The 21,958-nt window shown below is 37.8% G+C and overlaps 2 protein-coding genes across 2 annotated transcripts in view; both read left to right on the plus strand.

The window, feature by feature from the left end:
• Nucleotides 1-7,477, plus strand: part of CAV2 (caveolin 2) — a 119,164-nt gene extending 111,687 nt beyond the window's left edge. Inside the window, exons 5-6 of the mRNA XM_011937420.1 lie at nucleotides 1-317; nucleotides 5,779-7,477. Coding sequence (XP_011792810.1) covers nucleotides 1-317; nucleotides 5,779-5,929 — 468 coding nt within the window. The 3' untranslated portion in view covers nucleotides 5,930-7,477. The remainder of the gene's footprint in view (nucleotides 318-5,778) is intronic.
• CAV1 (caveolin 1, caveolae protein, 22kDa) overlaps nucleotides 5,739-21,958 on the plus strand; it is a 55,720-nt gene continuing 39,500 nt past the window's right edge. The window contains exon 1 of the mRNA XM_011937367.1: nucleotides 5,739-5,944. Coding sequence (XP_011792757.1) covers nucleotides 5,930-5,944 — 15 coding nt within the window. The 5' untranslated portion in view covers nucleotides 5,739-5,929. The remainder of the gene's footprint in view (nucleotides 5,945-21,958) is intronic.

A 21,958-nucleotide genomic window follows, 5' to 3' on the forward strand; every position in this document is an offset into this window, starting at 1 on the left:
GTGACCCTAAGAGAAGAGGGGGACGCCCTGGCACGTCCTTCCCTCCTGCTTCCCCCGCCCAGAGCGCTCCTGGTTCCCAGGGCGGCAGGTCGGCTGACGGTTCCGGGTCCCTGCGTCCTGTCTCCGCAGCTGGGCTTCGAGGATGTGATCGCAGAGCCGGTGACTACGCACTCCTTTGACAAAGTGTGGATCTGCAGCCATGCCCTCTTTGAAATCAGCAAATACGTAATGTACAAGTTCCTGACGGTGTTCCTGGCCATTCCCCTGGCCTTCATTGCGGGAATTCTCTTTGCCACCCTCAGCTGTCTGCACATCTGGTGAGACGGGGCACACTGGGTGGACCAGCTTTCTGAAACATGGGCATATTCTGCGCCACCTGCCCCCTGCTCTCCCCTTACCCCAGGCCGGCGGCAGGAGGAGGAACGCGCATCAGTTCCCAAGCAGTAGGAAAAACTGGAAGGCCTTGAAAGGCCGTGCGCTTCCTTTAGAATAACAGTTTGGGCTTGGAGTTTCAACAGGAGAAAGAATGTCGGGCTTTCCTGGGGTGTGATTTTCCTTGCATACATAAGGCTGAGCTGAGTGTGGAGGCGGGTACCAGGAAGCCATACTTCTTGCCACAGGCTGCTTTCAGGGCCCTGCTGTGACTCGTGCCTGCGGTTCTAGGCAGGGCTCTTATTTCTTTCATTACCTTTTATTCAGTCACTACCTGTGCCTGGGGTAAAACAAAAGTAATCTCTGAGCAGAATGCCGCTGACAGTAGAATTGGACGAGGATATGAGACCTGGTTGAGCAGTGGTGTGGAGGGGCTGCTTCAACTTTGCCCCTGGCAGATGGCAAGGATGGGACCCAGAGGAAAGGGAGGTGTGTGCAGTTAAGGCGAGGGTCCCCCAGTACAAACGAATGAAAACTCCAGCTACGAGATAATGAATGAGGCCTCCAAATTACTTTTTCACTGATGAAACACAAATGGAAGTGGCATCTAGTTAAAGGGGAAAGAAATATGGAAGCCCCCTGGATATTGATAGGATGTTTTGAGTAACTCTATTCATACTCAAAATGTGTCCTAAACTGTAGAGAACATTCTTAAGCATCTTTTAAGTTTTTTAAGGAAAATGTCATATTTTACCAATAAATATTGTTGTGTTAGAAAATATCCACTTTAATCTGAGAGGAAGAGTATTCCGATCATCCCCAGTATCACGACAGTTGTCACGCTAGTGCTTCAGGTTAGTCCTCGTGAAAAGTATAACCTAAGGTACTTCCATGTCTTTCTTACACTTTATACGATATTGCCATACCCTGATCTATGCTCAGTGTTCATTGTTAGAAGTTACCAAATTATTCTTTATTCCTCTATACCACCTGAATCTTAATTTCTTTAGTCAGTTAGCTAGCTAGTTAGTTCAACAAACTAAATTGATTGAGTGCGTAGTTTGTGCTGGACACTGGGCCAAGATGAATGAGAGATAGGGTCTGCCTTCAGCTTACTCATGGCCTATCAGGGCAGCTGGCTAGGTACAGAAAGCATGCTGAGAAAACACAGTCAACTGACAAAGAGGGAAGAACAGACAAGGCTTTGAAGAGGGAAGGGAGTCAAATAAGACTTTTAAAGGATAAATGAAAATTCACAAAATAAGTAAAGGATAGACAAAGAATGCCAATTTAATTTTATCACTGAAGGTTGTAAACAATTAAACTATGTTGAAGGTGCCAAGATTGCCAGAGAAATGAAAATGTTTGCCTTTGTACATGATCAGCTTTGTGGAGATCAAATGGATAGTTATATTCTGACATTGGCACATGAATTTTTTTTAAGAATGCCTAAGTTGGCACATAAGATTTGGGATTCCTAATTAACTAAAACTAATCATCTAACCTCTATGTCAGTTTTCTCACTTTCAAAACTGTGAAAAACTGAGTGACCACATAGCATATTGTGAAATGCTGGCTACGAAGCTCTTTGGAAATGTAAAGTACCATATTTATAGTCAACAAAGCTAGACTTCCCAAAGCTTTTGTGAAATAATTAAAAAAAAAAAAAGAAGAAGTTTCTCATTTACTAAATGGTGGAAAAATATAAGTAAAACTACGATTAACCAAGCAATGCCTCCTTCCAGCTGGCTCTTCTGAGAATGGGAGGTGTTTTTGTATAGTACTTCAATTGGTGAATCATCAATGCACCATTTTTTAGCCATATAAAAGGTGTTTAATTTCAGCTTGTTTTTTTAATTATATTTATGTGAGGCATTAATATTTAACTGTCAGATGTTTGTCACCGAGCAGCTGTGATTGCAAGTAGAGGAATCATTTCAAACAAGAATGCTTAAAAGTTAGCTTATGCCTTGATAAAATAGGTTTATCATTAATAGATTGCATTTCCATGACGTGATAAGACCAGATCAAGGACAGACCTTACAGAATTGCAAACCCATTTGGGCAAACTTTTTTTTGGTTTTCTTTTCATCTATTTTTTTAAAGCAGGGGCTTGTGTATTGTTTTTACCAAAAAGTTAGTGGTGATCAAAGGTATGAAAATATGCAGTAATGGAACTTTGAACCATGTCACAGTATTAAAACAGGTCGGATTTTAGATCCTTTAAATGAACAAACAACAACAATAAAACACAGAAGTCTGGTGGTAATGGATCCTAGACCGGAAGTACAGGTCATTAGGAATCAGTGAATTAGCTGGATTCCATACTACAGTCAGACAGAGATAACTGCTGTTTGTTAAACACAGGTTATTGATCATAAGTGAATCATAACCAAACAAATGTGGCTGGAGCACCCATATCCCTTATTTTTGCTGGGATGCAAAGCAAACAAATGTCCAACTGATGGAAATGCAATAGTAGCAATCTCATTTCTAGAAGACAGTTTTCGTACAGTAAATTGCTATGATTGCAATCTGCATGACACTACAATTACTACAACACTAAATAAAAGTTTCTATCCTATGGCCTTATTATCCAAGGGAGGAATATATAACCTTATAGATTATAACATTTACTTAAGAAGTGTTTGGTCACATTGAGCCTCAACCAAATTTTGGGTCAATCAGAACTGCCTGTAGTTTCAGAAGCTAAACTATTTGTGATGTTGAGAACACAACTTAAGTTTGATATCAGAGGATCATTCGATTCTCTGCTCCAAAATTAGGGAACACAAGTAAACAAAAATAAAATCGAAATGAGTTAACAACGCCCTATAAACTGAACTCCTCGAATGTGGGTAACTGCTTTGCTGAAACAAGAAGATTCACTTTTGACATGTGCTAAATTCCCTTTTAGGACACAAAGATCTAAGGAGTCATGGAGATAGAAAATTTATTAGCCTAAGGAAGAATAGAAAGTACATTGTATTCTGGCCAGGAGCAGTGACTCTTGCCTGTAATCCCAGCACTTTGGGAGGCCAAGCTGGGCAGATCACTTGAGGTCAGGAGTTCAAGACCAGCCTGGCCAACATGGTGAAATTCTGTCTCTACTAAAAATACAAAAATTAGGCAAGCATAGTAGCAGTGCCCATGATCCCAGCTACTCAGGGAGGCTGAGGCAGGAGAATCACTTGAACACGGGAGGCGGAGATTGCGGTGAGCCGAGATCACATCATTGCACTCCAGCCTGGGTGACAGAGTGAGAGAAAGAAAGAAAGAGAAAGAGAGAAAGGGAGAGAGAAAGAGAGGGAGGGAGGAAGGAAAGAAGAAAGGAAGGAAGGAAGGAGAGGGAGGGAGTATGGGAGTAAGGGAGGAGGGAAGGAAGGAAGGAAGGGGAAAGAAAGAAAAGAGGGAAAGAAAAAAAGAAAAAAAGAAAGAAAAAGAAAGAAAAGGAAAGAAGGAAGGAAAGAAAAGAAGAGAGGGAGGGGGGAAGGGAGGAGGGAAGGAAAGAAGGAAGAAAAAGAAGAAAGAAAGAGAAAGAAAAAGAAAGAGAGAGAGGAAAAAGGCCACTTTGAGGTTATTTTGTTATAGTTATTTTCATTATATATTCTGCTTTCAAAATAGGTCTATTTATTATACATTATAATGACAGCATCATACAGACATTTCAGGAGTACATAATACATGTCAACCCTCATAGCCAGTTCTGTGAGATCTCCTGTTGACACTTTTATTTGTAGCAACATGCCCAAGACCACACATCAAGTGAGAAATACAATAGAATAAAAAGTCTAAAGTTGCCATCATTGAGGTGTCTATTCAGCTATTTATCTCTGAAACACCTAGTAATTAATTTTCCTATTATATAAAAATGTTTCATGTATTTAGCACTTGAAACAAAACACAAATATAATTTGTGGAGACAGCCAATGTGAATAATTCTATATTCTAAAAATATATCTATCAATCAGAAACCTGCCTAATATTTCCTTCATTTTGAGCTAAGTACAGCAGACCCTAATTTAAGTCATTTTAATAGCAAACCAAGAAAATCAGCCTACTCCCTTACGCCCACCCAGGTAATAATAAAGCTTCCATTGAGGCTATCAGCAGGGCCTGAAAATCTCACAACTACTTTTGTGCCCAGAGGACATTACTACAACAGAGAACATTATTTGGAAAACTACATATAAAATTAACCATCCTGAGGACCATAGGGATATGCAGCTCTGTTAGGAACAAGCATGCAAAAAAATAACAATTTCAGGATAGACTAGTTTTCTTGTGTGAAAGTTCTAACATCAATCGCAGGGCTCTTTCAACTATACCATACAGCCCTTTTCAGTGTGTGTGCTTACTGTGAAAAATTAAAAATATAAAGCATAGTTAATAACATAAGGCATAAAAGAGTGATAAATTTATATTAGCTCAAACATTTACTAAGGGTCAAGGATGTCCTCACTGTTTAAAAAACTTAAACTCTAATAGGAAAGACAGAAATACAGCATCTATTTATAATACCTTTTGATACTTGTGAAGATTAAGAAGTTTGTTTCAGTACTTTAGAAATACAATGAGGGAATATCCGATCTAGCCTGGTCCAGGAAAAGGGAAATAGACTGAGGCAACAGGAAAGGCTATCAGGAAGTAAAACCTCAGGGAAATACGAAGACTTAAGCAGGTTAATGTTAACTGGCAGAGACCAGGTAGATAAAGACACAGTTTTATTTATTTTTGTTTTACTCTTTCAGATAGCATGCCACCAATAGAAAGAATATTAGTATTCATTATCTACATGACTATATTTTTAAGCAACATATTTTTATGCATCTTATCACTTTAGTCCATTTGCATTACTATGAAGGAATGAATACCTGAGACTGGGTTATTTATAAAGAAAAGAGGTTTATTTTTGCTCACAGTTCTGCAGGCTGTACAGGAAGCACACTGCCAGCATCTACTTGAGGCAAGGACCTCAGGAAGCTTCCACTCATAGTGGAAGGCAAAGGAGGAGCAGGCATGTCACATGGCAAGAGAGGGAGCAAGAGAGAGAATGGGGAGGTCCCAGACTCTTTTAATCAACCAGATCTCACACAAACTAACTGAGAACTCACATTATCAAGGGGGTGGCAGGCACAGGCACTAAGCCATTCATGAGGCATCTACCCTCATGATCCAATTATCCCCACTCGGCCCCACCTCCAACACTGGGGATTACATTTCCATGAGAATCAGGGGGACACAAAACCCAAATCATTATCAGTGATCACTGTTCATTTATTTATTTCAAACGCTCAACCAAATTTAAGTAAATTGGGTCAGTATTGTATCTTTTCATATATGTACGAGAGAGACCTTATTTGGTCACAACAACAATCCTCACACATCTCTCTTCCTTCATTCCAGGATTTTAATGCCTTTTGTAAAGACCTGCCTAATGGTTCTGCCTTCAGTGCAGACAATATGGAAGAGTGTGACAGATGTTTTCATTGCTCCATTGTGTACAAGCGTAGGACGAAGCTTCTCTTCTGTCAGCCTGCAACTGAGCCAGGACTGAATGCTTGGACCCCAGGTCCGGAGATTCGGATACTGTAATACTTCTTTGTTGTTACAACATAAAAGCACCACTGTTCTGTTCATTTCCTAGCTGTTCTAATTAAGAAAACTATTAAGATGAGCAACCACATTTAGAAATGTGTATTGACAGATCTTTTCAAATAATGCTTTTCTGATTAATAGCCAAAGATTTTGTATCTAACTTTGTAACCAGAATTATACAATAAGTTGACACCACTTAGATTTAAAGGCAGGCAGTTTTGCTTTAGTACAATAGTATAAATTTTATAATGATGAATTTATAATGATGAAGGGACATTTCTATCAAAATACTACAATAGTTTTATGCACAACTTCCCATTAAAAATGAGATTTCTTATTTGTTTGTTTGTTTGTTTTTACTCTGGGAGTAATACTTTTTAAATTACCTTTACATATATAGTCACTGGTATACTTAGAATATACAATGATCCTGGAAACTGCAGTAACAAAAGCACACAATGATTATAGTAACTATCAGATACAATAAAACAAATAAATGTGAAAATAGATTCATGAAAATGTATTCCTTTAAAGTATTGTTTTCCTACAGGCCTATTTAACAAGATGTTTCATTTTACTGTATATTTTGTACTTAATATAAATGTTGCTCTAATCAGATTGCTTAAAAGCATTTATATTATATTTATGTTGTTGAACTAATATATGAAATAAGTAAATGTAGTTCCCACAAGGTAAACTTCATTGGTAAGATTGCACTGTTTTGATTATGTAAACATTTATACATCTTCTTTGGAAATAAAATGTAAAAGAGCTATATACAAAGCTTTCTTTTCTAACTTTTCCAAGCAAAATCTGAAATGTTTTATGACTGACATTTATCTGGCTGTGATCTTAAAATAATTCACAGCTAAGTAGTATTTTGTCTAGAAGATGCTTTCTCTCTAGTAGTTAGAAACTAAACCTGTGTCGGCATTCCTATTAATGCTTCACTTTACTTTCAAATAATATTGGTGCTATTTAACATTTTACAGTAAAATTACTTCTGATATTTTAGTACCATTTCAACTACAGTGATTCATGTGGAGAGACAGGAGAGTTGCCAACTTGTTGGGCTACTGAACTACAGGCATAAACTAAAAACTAACAGCTGCAAACTTTCAAGATGTTCTCTAATATGGGTATGTAACACAGGATAAAGTTATTCTTGTCATTTTGAACTGTGGAGTCCTATTTCACTGTGATGAATCATGTTGCTTTGAAAAATCTCATTATTTCCATGCCGGGCAAGGTGGCTCACACCTATAATCCCAGCATTTTGGGAGGCCAAGGTGGGCAGATCATGAGGTCAGGAGATCAAGACCATCCTGGCCAACATGGTGATACCTCGTCTCTACTAAAAATACAAAAAAAATTAGTTGGGCATGGTGGCGTGCACCTGTAGTCACAGCTACTTGGGAGGCTGAGGCAGCAGAATTGCCTGAACCCAGGAGGCAGAGGTTGCAGTGTGCCACTGCACTCTACCCTGGCAACAGAGCAAGAGTCTGTCAAGAAAGAAAGAAAGAAAGAAAGAGAGAAAGAGAGAAAGAGAGAAAGAGAGAAAGAGAGAAAGAGAGAAAGAGAGAAAGAGAGAAAGAAAGAGAGAAAGAGAGAAAGAGAGAAAGAGAGAAAGAGAGAGAGAGAGAGAGAGAGAGAGAAAGAGAGAAAGAGAGAAAGAGAGAAAGAGAGAAAGAGAGAAAGAGAGAAAGAGAGAGAGAGAGAGAGAGAGAGAGAGAGAGAGAAAAGAAAGAGAGAGAGCGAGAGAGAAAGAAGAAAAATCTCATTTCAAAATGATAGACATATACCAAAAAAAACTTTATAATGTGAGTAATTACTAAAATTTACACATCTTAAAAGTGTGTAAATGCTTGAATTACCATCAGAACCTGAATTGACATTCCTTTGAATACCCTTATAAGTGACAAATAAGATTAATAAGATTTTTCAAAATTGCCAGGACTGGTGAATATAAACGATGATTGAACTGGAATACTATTGGGGACCAAATCAAATGAATGATTAAATTATGAAGCTCATACCCTTTTGAAGGTAGTTGCAAAGAGACCTTTCAAAACTGCCCTAGGCCATTGTAGCATCCTTAGATGGGACACATAGTCATTACCTTAAAGCACCACCACTCATTTTGACCATACAGATTTTATTATGTTAGTTTCAAAGGTCAGTCAGTCTCATGACCTTATAGTTATGTTTTGTATTTAAAAACATTTTTTAAACATTTGGATATGTTGATAAACCAAAAACATTTGATTAATAAAATATCTATTTTAATAAATTGGGAACTTCTGTCCTTTCAAATAGTTATTGACAAGTTTTAAACCCAAAATATATACACATAATTCTGTAATAAAACTGTGTGACTTCTAACAAGTAATATGTGAATTCCTTATTTCTGAACAGTACTGGTTACTTTCAAAATGAATTTTTATTGAGATTTTCCATTAAGTATTTTTTTTCACAGACTCAAATTTTGTACCAAGTAAATCCAGCTTTTATGTACAAACACGTTGTTTGTTTTATTTGGGGCTGGGGGAGGTATATGATGAGCAGACTTCCTCAGAATTCATAATAAATTTTCTAAAAGCCTATAAATGTGTGTATTGCTTTTATTACAGTAAATATGGAACATTTCATACCTATTTTCACCTTATTAAAAACTCAATAAATACATTAGTTATTGCTTATTCGGAATGTATTTTTAAAAATAATTACATTAGTACTTGAATTATTTGTTTTCCAGCACTTAAAGAGGTTCCATATAAATTTTCTGTCATGTGATAAATAGTATAAAATAGCCGGTTCACACACCCACCATACTTCTTCTTTTTTATAAAGTCTTTTCTTGCTAATCCTAAATAAACTGAAATTTCTGTTTCCAATTTTTAAAATAAGAAAGTAACAATATAAATCACATGTACTTGGATACCTGTACTATGAAGCTAGACTAGAGTCCAAAATTATTTTTGGAAAGTGAGTATGTAAAGAGTAGTTGCTGATGTTGGCATACATTTTCTTGTCAGTTCATCTGGAAAAATGACCAACCTATAATAATAAAGCAGGTGCTTGGCTTTTTAAAATGTTCTTTATAGTTTTGAGGAACTTTTAAAATTCATCTGTTTGATAGTCATCCACATCCCATTAATTTATTTTGATGCCTTTCTTGGAAAGTTGCTGGAGTGTAGTGAAAAAAGCCCTGCCCTAGAAGTCAGGCAACTGGATTCCAGTCGCAGCATTGCCATTATTGAGGTGTATCCCCTCAGGTTCTCAGTTTTCTTATCGTTAATGAAAGAATTGAACTAAATGGTCTCTCCGGAGCTTTCCATCTCATTGTTTTCTGTGACTTCAATAGGATGAAGACTTGGCTATGTATATGAAAACCAACCTAACTGTCCAATCTAAAAACATTTTTTTAAATCAGTGAATTTTCAATCAATTACAGGATAGGTGTGCTATAAATACAATAATTAATGCATGTACTTTTCACCCTTCCATTGATTGTGAGACTATATTTGGCCTCAATTCGTTAAAACAGAGATTCTAAGATTTTTATCAATTGTAAGCCTTTATTATTGTTATGAATTTCTCAAAAAATAGTTATTTTATATCTTAATTAGAATTTGCTATTGAACCTTTAACAACATGGGGTTGAACTGTGCAGTACACTTATACTCAGACTTTTTTTCAGTAAATACAGTTAGCCTTCCATATCCACAGGTTCCTCATCTACCACCAAACTGGATCCAAAATAGAGTATTGCAAGATGCAAAACCCTCAGACAAGGAGGGCTGACTTTTCATCTCCTTGGGTACTGCAGGGATGATGGGACTTAAGTATGCAAGGATTTTTATATCTGCAGGGGAGTTCTGGAACCAATCCCTCAAGGGTACCGAGGAATGACTCTATTTCATTTGAAGGTTTTCTATCAAAATCACTGCTATGCCACCGTAATTACTGCCATCTTTCTCTTTTGCCCAGCTATTTGCCACAGCCTCCTAACTGACCTCACTTCCTGCCTTCAATATGATCACCAATCCATCTTTCTCTTTAAAAAAAATATGATTATACCAAGACTGCCCTGTCATTTCCCTGCTTAAAACTATCAATTTTTATGTGATTGCCCTGAGAATAATATTTCAAGTTCTTGAGCAACATATGCAAGACGTTCACTATCAACCTGTTGTCATCGTTAGCGACTCTTTTGTAACTTTACTGAACAACCCGTGCTACTTCCGTGTACCCACTCTCTCCTGCCTCATGCCAGCATTACTTTTCTCCTCATGCCTGCCTCACTCTTATCTGCTTCCAAAACTCTTCCACATTAAGTGCCTCTTCTGTGTCTACATCTAAAATCTTGCACAAATTCCTATTATCCCCTGTCACGTTGTAAAAGTAACCCTGTTAACTAACACCATTAGACTGCTACTTAGGTTTTTGAGAACCAGAAACATCACTTCACCTTTGCTAGGATTCTGAAATGGTGCCCAGTACTTAACGAGTTCCATCAATATTTTCTGAATGAATGATTATGTAAATAAATAACTGGAGAAATCTTGGGATAATTACAGAACTGGGAATTGCACTACAACTTTGTAATTTCTTCATTTACAACAGGGATTTGAAATGTACTGATTCTAACAAAAATTTCCTTCCCACCATTTTCTCACTCATGAATCATTAAATTGGGAAAACTAAAACATATATAAACAATTTTATATTTTATCGATTGGGGTAATGCCTGCCTTTAGTCTCCATTCTCTTATCTAATATTTACTTTTAATTCTTCAGGGGTAGAAAGCCCTAGCATTTAGAAACTTGTTTGGAAACACACTATCATGCTTTCTAGAATGTTGCTATTTCATTTACTATTCTATTCCTCATTTTGAAATTTATAACACTGCAACATTGTTTCTTTGGGTTTTACATTTTAGAAAACACACTCTCTCATTTGAATCCCAGGACAAATTAAATAACATAATGGAGAAATCAAATAAATAATAGCTCAGTTTTTCTAGATTGCAACCGTATCATTTTAGAATGTTTGTTTAAGATAATAAGTGCTTACAGAATTTTTACAGGGTCACACGTTACTTTAAGAAACTTAAAAAAAACAGTAAATAGAACTGCAAAGAAAAATTACCACAACGAATGTAATTTATCACAAATCAGGATTGGGCACACTTCTTCCCTTCAAGGTGTATATGTGTGAAGGGAGGACAGGGGAAGAAATTAACAGAAGAGGGGTAAAGGATACAGGTATACTAGATATTCAGTTTATATTTTTTAAGAGTAAAAATAAGTTTGGCAACTATAATTTAACCACCCCAATTTCTTCTCCCTATTCACCCCAAAATAGCAAAATGAGCAAAATAAAGCACCCCTTGCTACATTTTTGAAGACATTTCTGTGCCCACTCTCCAGTCTCTTGCTTTGGATTGTATCTGAAACGCTGCCATTGGAACTTGATATCTTGACACTTTTTTAAGTGAAACATACCCTTGAGTGGGGTAACATTTCAATTTATTAGCAGTCATCTATTTACTTCAGGTGAACAAATGATCAGAGAAAGGAGTGTCAAAAACTACATATGGGAACCGAGCATAAGAGCTCTGAGCACAATATGAGAGTACCACACACTGATTAAAAGAGATGTCACCAAAGAGAAAGCTGCGACAGAAAAGGGAAACAAGAGGCTCCAATCACATGGCCTTCAGCCTTCCCCGTTTTGCTTTTGGACAACTCAAATCCCTAGTGAAAGGGGCATGGAATCCTAGCAGGAGTGGAGGAAGTTGAAGTCAGCTAAAGACTTTTCTTTTTATCCACAAAGGAAAGTTGCTTTTGTCTTACTGAATGAATAGGACCCTAGCAGCGGGCATGAGGGCTCTGCTGGAACCATGTGCCCTAAAGACAATGCTGAAGCCTGAAAATGAAAATGAAAATGAAACTGTAACTTGTGACCATCTATCTGTGTTTTCTTTCACCTTGCCTCTCTGTGCTGTTCACTGTTGCGGCATGTCTGTGGCAAAGAAAGACCATACTGCAGTCAGAGAAATCAGAGGACACCACTTCAACAATTAACCAAAAATAGGACAGGGACACCTATCTGCCTGCGCTTGGACATGGACGTATTAGGTCATTCAGCTCAGCTGCGTGACTGGAGAAATCATTTTGCCATTATAGGAAAAGGTAGGGGTGTAGGATAATGAGAGAAAGGAAGAGACATGACTCAGAGTGGGAAACAGCACGTAGCCAAGGACAAATATTTCTTTAAGACATAAATGGATCAGGAAGAGGTGAGAGCAGCAGGTCATCTTTGGAGCATTCTTTTCTTTCCTGCCTCCCAGTCACTTGTCACCAAGCACCAACCAGTAACAAAAGGGGAGAGAAGGGCAGTATGCAGGACCTGTTTCTCTAACTGACTGGCACATCGGTTCCAGCCAACTGCTGTCTCAGCTAACTAGGGCAGTGAAACAAGGAGTCATTTGGAAGTTTGCAGGGATGCACACAGCATATCCCAGGGATGCAAGTGGTGAGGAATAACCACCATGCTTATTTTACTGAGGAGGAAACTGGTTGAAATTCTATATGCATTATATGACTGGGAGACCTCTGATCTCAGTACAAACAATAACAGGAGTATTTACGTTTGTTGAGCACTTATAATCTTCTGGGCATTTACTTAATCAGTACCATAACCCTACGATGGGAATGTTACTGTCATTCCCATTTTTCAGATAATGAAAATGATGCTGTGAAGTTAAGGAATTTGCCCTAGACTAGTCAGGATTTGAGCCAAGAGAGCCTGACATCCGAGTCCACACTCTTAATCACCGTAGAGATGATTTTCTAATTCCTGAAAGAATGTGTCCATGGCTGTTCTTACGATTTCCAGCCAAAATCTTCTTTTTTCATTCATCATTCAATCATGTCACCTTTCCTACTCTGAGAAGCACCTTTTTTCCATTCTCCTATCAATGGAGGCAGTTTCATGTCCTCAGTTGTAAGAGCTCCCCCAAGCTAGCACCTGGGCTTCATGTACCCTCCTCACTCTGCCTCCGTCTAATCCCTGAGCCCTTCCCCCAGCCCTATACGCCACTTTTCAGGGCACACCCTTTCTTTCTCCTTAGGATCTGAGCTCTATACCTTACACTCCAGCTAAAGTCAGAAAAATCGTTCCCAAATGCCATTATTCCCATTTTTGTAAATTTTATAGAATTTTATTCCTTCACACAGACTTCCCTAATATGTATCAAAAGCCCAGTGATGATTTTTCTTCTCACTGCTAAACATCCTGACATGTAAAATATTAATAACTACAGCAAAAAATTTCAGTTTGGACTAAGTGTATTTTTTTTAGACAGAATCCTTATTTTGTATTTTTCTTCATTTTGTTGGAAATTTCTTGTCAGTTTGTACATCCTTTAATATGTTACCCAATTTTATTTTCAGTTACTTTATCTTGGAGATCCCAGGGAAAACCATATATGAATTTCTTTTCTCCTATTGAATAATTTGCTCATGATAAATTTTCTTGATTTTATTTTTTAGAGACAGGGTCTTATTCTATCACCCAGGCTGGAAGGCAGTGGTGCAATCTCCTAGGCTCAAGTGATCCTCCCTTTTCAGCCTCCCCAGTTTCTCGGACTTCAGGTGCATACTATCGCACCCAGTTCCTACATGTTTTCTCACAAAGTGACAGTGGTAAAACAATCAGTATCAAAGTCAGGAATTATATTGAAAATGGGAAATCATGACACTAGAATACATAAAAAGAAGCATCAGATGCAACCAACCCTTTCTCTCCAGTTATCTATAGCCTTTTGGGGGCAGACATAGGAGTAGTACACATTACTCAGGGTTAGGTAACATAAACAAGATGAAAAGATCCCCACAGAATTTCTAGTCTATTCAATCAATTTCACATGTTGTATGTGCAGGGGCCATGCAGGGGATGGGACGGGGTGGAGTGAGGGGCATGATGAAAGCAATGGACATAAAACACTGAAAAGTAATTTGTTATCATATAGAAGAAACAAGTGAGCAAGCAACTGAATCAGTAATATACATTTTATTTAGATGAGGAAAATCCTATGATGATTACAGTTTTTAAAATTAGATTGCTAAAAAGTACCAGCATTGTTGGTATTATTTGTCCTGGAAGTGATTGAAGGGTCCTAGGAAAAAAAATACTGTGTAAAGTGATTTTTATTAAAACTATTTTTTTTCTGAGGAAGAGAAATCCTATGTGGGGTTATCCTAAGCCATAATTTTATTCTACTAGGCACACACAAACACACAAAACTGTGACCATAAGTATATTCAAACAAGGGAAAATGGCAAATAGAAGATTGTAAAATAATTTTCCTGGAAGAACTTTGGCAATAGTAAGCATTAATCTGGAGCAGATCAGAGGTAGGTCAGGCTCTATGCAGTGTGGTGAGCTAGGGATCTATTGATTTCCATGATTTTACGGTTCTTAGAGTTGAAGAAATATTCAGAATTGGAAAGGAAAATCCCTCATGTCTGCAATGAACTCTGCAGGGCATGGGACTCTCCAAAATGCAGGGTAGGTTTGGGCTACTTTGAAGCAGCCCTAAGAAATTGCTCTTTTTATGAAGTTAATAGATTGGTGCCACCTCAACTCTTGCTATTCACCAATATCTTTTGGGTGTGGTCAATGGGACAACTTAATATAGCTCAAGCCCTTTCATAGCAAAAATAAATTTAAAAAATAATAATCCTGGCTACTGCCCAGTTTGTAATTCTTGATTTCACATTCCAAGAAGACTTCAGTTTATAGAAATAGAAAGAACTGCCAGTTCCCTGCAAGCAGCTTGGCCAACTTAGCCTGTAGGGTTCCCTCTTAAATGATACTTCCTTCAATTTGCTTACAAATATTTATTTAATAGTATTTTCGTTTGTTTATTGAGTTGGGATTCCCTGTAAGTCATCCAGCCTGCAGTGCTACTGCTCTTCCCATGATGTACAGGCTCCTTTTGTATTTGTGGAATTTTGTTCTCCATTCAGGATTCCTACATAGGAGAGTGATATTTGCTGGCATAACTTCTGCCTTTTTAAACATCTTCAGGTTTAAAGTTTTTATTTCCCCTACATTACTGCTTCTCAAAGTAAAATGAGCATAGGAATCACCAGGGGATCTTGTTAAAATGCCAATTCAGATTCAGTAAATCTGGGATTGGTCCTGGAATTCTGCATTTCTAACAAGCTCCCTGGGTGCTGAGGCTGCAAGTCCCTAAATCAAACTTTGAGTAGCAAGGATCTATCTAGTAAGCAGCTTGAGTAAGACATGGAAAGAGATGAAGATAAAGTAGCTACAGACAGACAAGAGAAGAAACTAACAGAGAGTTCATTTGTTTGGCTCTATGAAGATATTCTACTGGCTGTCCAAAAATTAAATCCCCTACACCTGCTTTAAAACACATTCACATTCCCTCTGAAGTTAGCTGAGTTGCTTGAAGGCAAAGCCAGCAGTGCAGAAATAAACCCCATTCTCCAGTATGCACAAAAGCTGATGTTGCAATCACAGATTTTCCCCGAAATTAGTGAAAAAACAAACTCACCACATGATTGTAAGAAAGTAAAATTCTGTATGAAGAGCAGATCACTTATGTGTATGAACATGAACACATGAACATACACACACACACACATACACATATATAAACACGCACACACACAGTCTTTAAAGACTGACCTTATTTTATGCTGTAATCCTAGACTTTGGGAGGCCGAAGTGGGTGGATTGCTTGAGTCCAGGAGTTCAAAACTAGCCTGGCAAAAATCCTGTCTCTACTAAAAATATAAAAATTAACTGAGTCTGGTGGCACACACCTGTGAGGATCACCTGAGCCTGGGAGGTGGAGGCTACAGTCAGCCGCGAAGCATGCCACTGTACTCCAGCCTGGGCAAGAGAATGAGACTCTGTCAAAAAAAAAATACGAAAAATCAACTTGCATACCCATATATAATGTGTGTATATATGTAAGCACATATATATAATATATATTACATATATATATATACTTTTAAAAGAGTAAAATACTTTACTCTTTTAAAGCATTATTGCCTCAAAAGGAGTGCTTTAGAGACAAATTTTCCCCAGGTAAAACCAACTCCTGATAAATGGTTTATTTACTAGGGAAAGGGCCAAAAGGAAAGAGAGTTTCCTTTGTTAAATAATGGAGTCCTGACTTAAAGCCAGATGGGTTACAAAACAAAGGGCTTCTGTGGAGAACTACTCCCAAATATTTACATTAACTTAAGAAAAACATGGAAGTTTAATATCTGCTTATAATTTGGGGGCAGTATTCAGGGGCTAAAGTCATTTTTATTCTTTATCATTTCATTAAAATCAAAAGGGATTTTTTAATTACTTACTTGTTAATAATAAAATACATGTTTCCCTAATATGCTATTTAAAAGCTCTACTAGTACGCTATAAAATGGTACATTTCTCAGATATAAGCTATATTATGTTAAATATATATTAAATCTAGGTACTAGTTACATCATATTACATTATTTTGTTGTCCTACTAAGTTTGAGATTTAGTCATACTTTGGATAACATTTATGGGGCTTCCATACTTCTAAAAGGTGGTCATAACTTTCTTTTGCTTAAATAGGAGAAAACGTAATCGTTGTATACTTAAATATTTTACATCTCTCAACTAGATGGAGGGTAACAATTTGTTTTACCACTTGACCATAATTTTTCTGAAAATTGCTAATGTCAAGCCTCATAGTAAATATTTTCAGTCTTTGTTGGTAGGGCTATAATTTTTACTTTTATTATTGATATAAATCTATCCAGATAAAAATTAGCCAAGTGTTTATTTATCTCTCATTTCATGCTTACTGAATACATTATCCCTTGATTATATTAGTATTTGGCTCCCAGTTTAGACTAAGACTTCCTATCTTTAAAGAATGGTAGCCATTATTTTGGTAAGGTTATTATAATCCACTCAATTTCATGGCAGCTATTTTGATTTCTTATATGTCATCATAATGAGATGATGAATTGAAACTTGACATTTTTCATGGACTTTAAGCATAAATGAAAATAACTCAGTGAAGTTTGGTTTGCTTATCACTTCACATTTTCTCAATATTTGAATTTACTTTTATACTGGTAAATCATATCACCTTTTTGAGTTTGTTTTTAATGGAATTAAAAAGAAAATATTATCTCAAAGAACAAAATTTTGCAATAAGATAAAGTAAGATAAAGAAAGGGTGTACGTTTTGAGATAACCTACCTTTAAAGGCAAAATTTTGCTACATTTTCAAAGACAAGCACAAGTTTCATCAGATTTAGTTCTAAACCCAGTATAATAAGGATGACACTTTGCCCGCTGTCGCACAAATACCAATGAGACTATTTCGGAAATTCTCTGCAACTGGAAGTTTGTTTCTGAAATCTGGTTTCAGGCAGTATCTCTCCAGATCTTCATTAAAACAGTGAAGAAGTAGGAGGAAGATGCCAGCAGTTTCAGCAGCCCTACTGAATGTTGGCCTAGGGCAAGCACCTATGCTCTGCCAACTCTGTTTTAAAAGGCAGGGAGGAGAAAAATGAATGTTTTTGTTTTTGTTTTTGAGATGGAGTTCTGCTCTTGTTGCCCAGGCTGGAGTGCAATGGCATGTGGTCTCGGCTCACTGCAACCTCCGCCTCCTGAGTTCAAGCAATTCTCCTGCCTCAGCCTCCCAAGTAGCTGGGATTAGAGGTGCCCGCCACTATGCCCAGCTAATTTTTATATTTTTAGTAGAGATGGGTTTGACCGTGTTGGCCAGACTGGTCTCTAACTCCTGACCTCAGGTGATCCGCTTGCCTTGGCCTCCCAATGTGCTGGGATTATAGGCATGAGCTACCATGCCCAGCCAAAAATTAATGTTTTAAAGAGTGATTTTTGTCAGAAATTACTGAAATACAAAAGCTGGCACTCTAAAGGCTAGTTTCAGCTACCTAAAATCAATCATTCTTTTGGGTTTCACCAGCCAAGAAATCTGAGGAAAGGTAATGGCCTAATTATTATTTCAGTAAGATAAATTATCAACTGTCTTGAAAATCACATTCTCTTTTAAGGCAAGAGAATGCATCTGTGACCATCCCAAGCCCCTCTCTCTGAGACCCTCTGTCAGGCACTATATTTGAGAATCTTCATCTAGAAGTTCACATTTGATTTGTGATTAAGGGATTTTTGTTTTTGTTACCAATTGTTTAATGGAAAAAATTTTAGTACACTGTAAAGCTTTCTGAAAAGCAGTAATAAATGGCAATAATAGTAAGTATCAAAAAGTTAGATTAAAACTTATAAAATTGAAAGCCAAAAAAAAAAACAACCTCTAATGACCATACATATGTGATATATATTTCAGTTCTTCATACATCCCTTTCCATGGCCTCATCATTGGTGGCAATTCCATCCCCATCCCTTGATGTTGGGCTAAGTCAGTTGACTTGCCTTGGCCAAGGGAACAAGGCAGAAGTGACAGCGTGCCTCTCCAAGTGTCAGCTTTTAGAAGCCTTGCATGTTTTTTCTTGTCCTCTTATGTCACTGTTGCTCACGCAGCAAGAGAAGAATGTGCCCCAATCATCTTGCTAGTCCAAGGAGGAGGAGAGACGTACCAAGTGGCGAGAGGTGGATCTGCCCCAGATACCTCACCTAGATCAGCCAGGTCCCAGCCAACCCAACCCATAGGTCTGTGATAAAAATGATGGTTGTTTAGAGCACTGAGTTTTGCAGTAGTTTACTTATGCAGTATTATTGCAGCAATAATTGATTGGTACACCCTAAAATGTAGTCTTAGTCTTAAAATAAATATGTGTCAGATATATGACAACAAAAACATGTTGGGTCACTTCATCTTTTGCTTTTTTTTTTTTTTTTTTTTGAGATGGAGTCTCTCTGTCTCCCAGGCTGGAGTGTAGTGGCCGGATCTCAGCTCACTGCAAGCTCCGCCTCCCGGGTAGCTGGGACTACAGGCACCCGCCACCTCGCCCGGCTAGCTTTTTGTATTTTTAGTAGAGACGGGGTTTCACCGTGTTAGCCAGGATGGTCTCGATCTCCTGACCTCGTGATCCACCCGTCTCGGCCTCGCAAAGTGCTGGGATTACAGGCTTGAGCCACCGCGCCCGGCCACCATCTTTTGCTTTCAATGAGCTGTTGTGATACCCTTTAGACAGGGCCACAAAGCCACATCTGCCCTACTGGCCTAGCAGTCACAATATGGCTATTCCTCTAGCAATTTTAGCTAGGACACAAAAAAGAATTGTACTTTCAACATACAATTTGCTACTCAAAAGCTTTCTTAAGAATTAACCTTATTTCCATTGTATTAAATAACCAATCAGATTTATTTTGTACTGAATAACAAAATATTTCACAAATAAAATTGTAAAGTGACATAGGAAACGCTAAAGGCTAAACATAGTCTTTCACTATCAATATTTGGAGTTAATTAGGTTAAAAAGCCTCAATTGAGGCTACCAATGAAATGTAAATATTGGCAGAAGTTCTGAAATTACATATGTGAAATTTGAGTTTGAGGATTTGTTGTAACCCAGAAACAGCAGCTCTTAGAGATGTTACTTGCAAAAATCTTGGCAAGATTTGGTTGAAGGGAAAGGGGAAAGTTAGGGAAGATGACATTTCCCTAATCAGTGTTCTTCTCTGGTTGCCCCTGGAGCTTTCCCCTACCCCATCTACCCTTGTGAAAGAATTTTTGCAGCATAAAAGCAGAGATAAGACTTTTCTTAATTCCAAAAATCCTGGTCCTGGGGGATTCATGGCATGAAAATATTGGTGGGAGATATAAGAACAAGGCTTTCTGCTCAAGGGAGAAGAAATTGGGAAAAGAAGCAAAGTAGTTTTTGACAGAGGTGTTTCCAGGGTGGGCCCTGATCAGTTAAGAGGATCGAAAAGCAAAGATATCTGTGCCTTCTGTTTCAAGATAGGGCACACGGAGGCAGTGACACTCTGGAGCTTCTCTGCACCATGACAGAGCATAGGACTCATTCTGTTCTCTACATCACACTCACCATGGGAGGTTCCACCATGCTGCATCAGACCTGCCCACCCAGATTCATCGGATTTGTTTGCAGAGAGCCCTAAGAAAGGAACAGAAATAGCAAGAAAGTGTCTCTGGCCCAAAGGGACACATTCAATGATCTTGAAGGACAGTGCAGCTCTTGTTCTCCCGAATGGATCAATGAACAAGGAGGGACAGAGTGCCATACTCATCATCGGATGCCAAGATGCACAGCTAAAGAAGAAACCTTCCTCCACAGCCACACCAAAGATTCCTGGTCACCTCATAAGCCCCCGGAATTTAGGACAAAATGGAAGAAACTAGAAATTGACTGAAATTAAGTTCCTGCTGCCTGAAGGAATGGGGTCTTGTAAAAGAAATTAAGTTCAGTTACAGAAAAAGAGAAAGTTACAATTCACATGGGACTTTGACAGTATCTATAATGTTTTCTGTTTAAAAAGCTCTGGAGTAAATAAGGCAAAATGATACTTGATCAAGTTAGGTGGCAGGTGTCCATCATACAGTTTGCCATATCTCAGATAATTGAACTATTTTACAATTAAAAATACTTTGAAGTAAAATATGTTTATTTGAATCTTAAATTTGTGGATGAAAATGTGTTCCCTCAACCCTAGCAACTATTGTGCTTTTTGCAGTATCCTCAGAGCTTCAAATACATCACCTTACTAAAGTTTACACACTCCTATTGGGTAGATATTAGTGGTAGTTTTCATTTTGTAAATAAAGTAAATTTAAAGAAATAGTAGGAAAAGAAAACTCTTAGTCATCTTGATCAGAAAGATTTTTTAAACACAAAATCGCTGTTTGCTTGTTTGTTTGTTTTTTTTAAAGAAAATAAGTAGGAAAAAATTATTTAAAATACTCAAAGTGGAAAAGCCCAATCCACGGAAGCTTCAAGTTAGAACAAGGTGAGAAAGGGGTCAGGTGATGTGGCAAGTCTATATCCTGAAAGCCATTTCTTTCCACATATCACATGGGCAACTGTAGGAAGGAGGCCTCAATGGGATTCAGCAGATGCAATGAATTGCAGAAGGCCTATGGGGTGGTGATGTTGATAAACAGAGTAAATACTGAGCTGAACTCAGAGATCATCAAAAGATGACATGTTTATCTACTTACACACAGATGGTTAAAACGTTGGCATGTTTATACACTTGCATGTAAATAGTCACTGCTCTGAAATGTACGTTGCCCTTTCCCTGAGGACCGTTTACCTCCAAATGATTCAGCAACTAACAAGCAGTACTCTAATGCACAGCTCCAGTGCCACGGCTGAAGTTTGAAATGATTGGTGGGTGGCTCTTCCATACTGATTATTACATTTTTATAATATCATACCTGGTAATAACTCCTACTATAACCCAAGCTGGAATTCCTTCTCTGAACGCATTGCTAAAGGCGCATTTGGGAAGTCTTGGATTGCCGAGTGTTGGGAAATGTTGGAAAGATGCCTGCTTCTTAACACCACTGATATCATTGAAAGTGGTCAAACCTTTACATTCCAAATCTTGTAGTGGTAGTTAAAAGAACTTAGCCAAGAATGTGAAAAGAACCCATGGTGGCAGGGATGGGAAGAAGGAGTTGTGCCAGAGTAAAGCGACATAGAGGAGATGAGAGAACATGAAAAGCAATGAATTTCACATTTTTGCCATAAACTGACCCTGACTAGCCTACTTCAGAACCTCATGTCTCAGAAGTTGCTAAGAGGTGCTCTAGTGATTTATCAACTGCAAAATGTTTCATTATCCAACAAAACTCCTTAGGAAAAGGTATTTTTAGCGTATTTAAGTTTTGGTGTCCTCATCTCTCAGATGGTTGGTTGGGTTCACTTGCATGGCTTTTAGATCTATATTTCTAGTGCCCTCTAATCCATGGGGATGACCTCTTTTTTTTTTTTTTTTTTG

This window comes from Colobus angolensis, unplaced genomic scaffold (genome assembly GCF_000951035.1).
Source record: "Colobus angolensis palliatus isolate OR3802 unplaced genomic scaffold, Cang.pa_1.0 Scaffold163, whole genome shotgun sequence".
Classification (NCBI taxonomy): Eukaryota; Metazoa; Chordata; class Mammalia; order Primates; family Cercopithecidae; genus Colobus; species Colobus angolensis.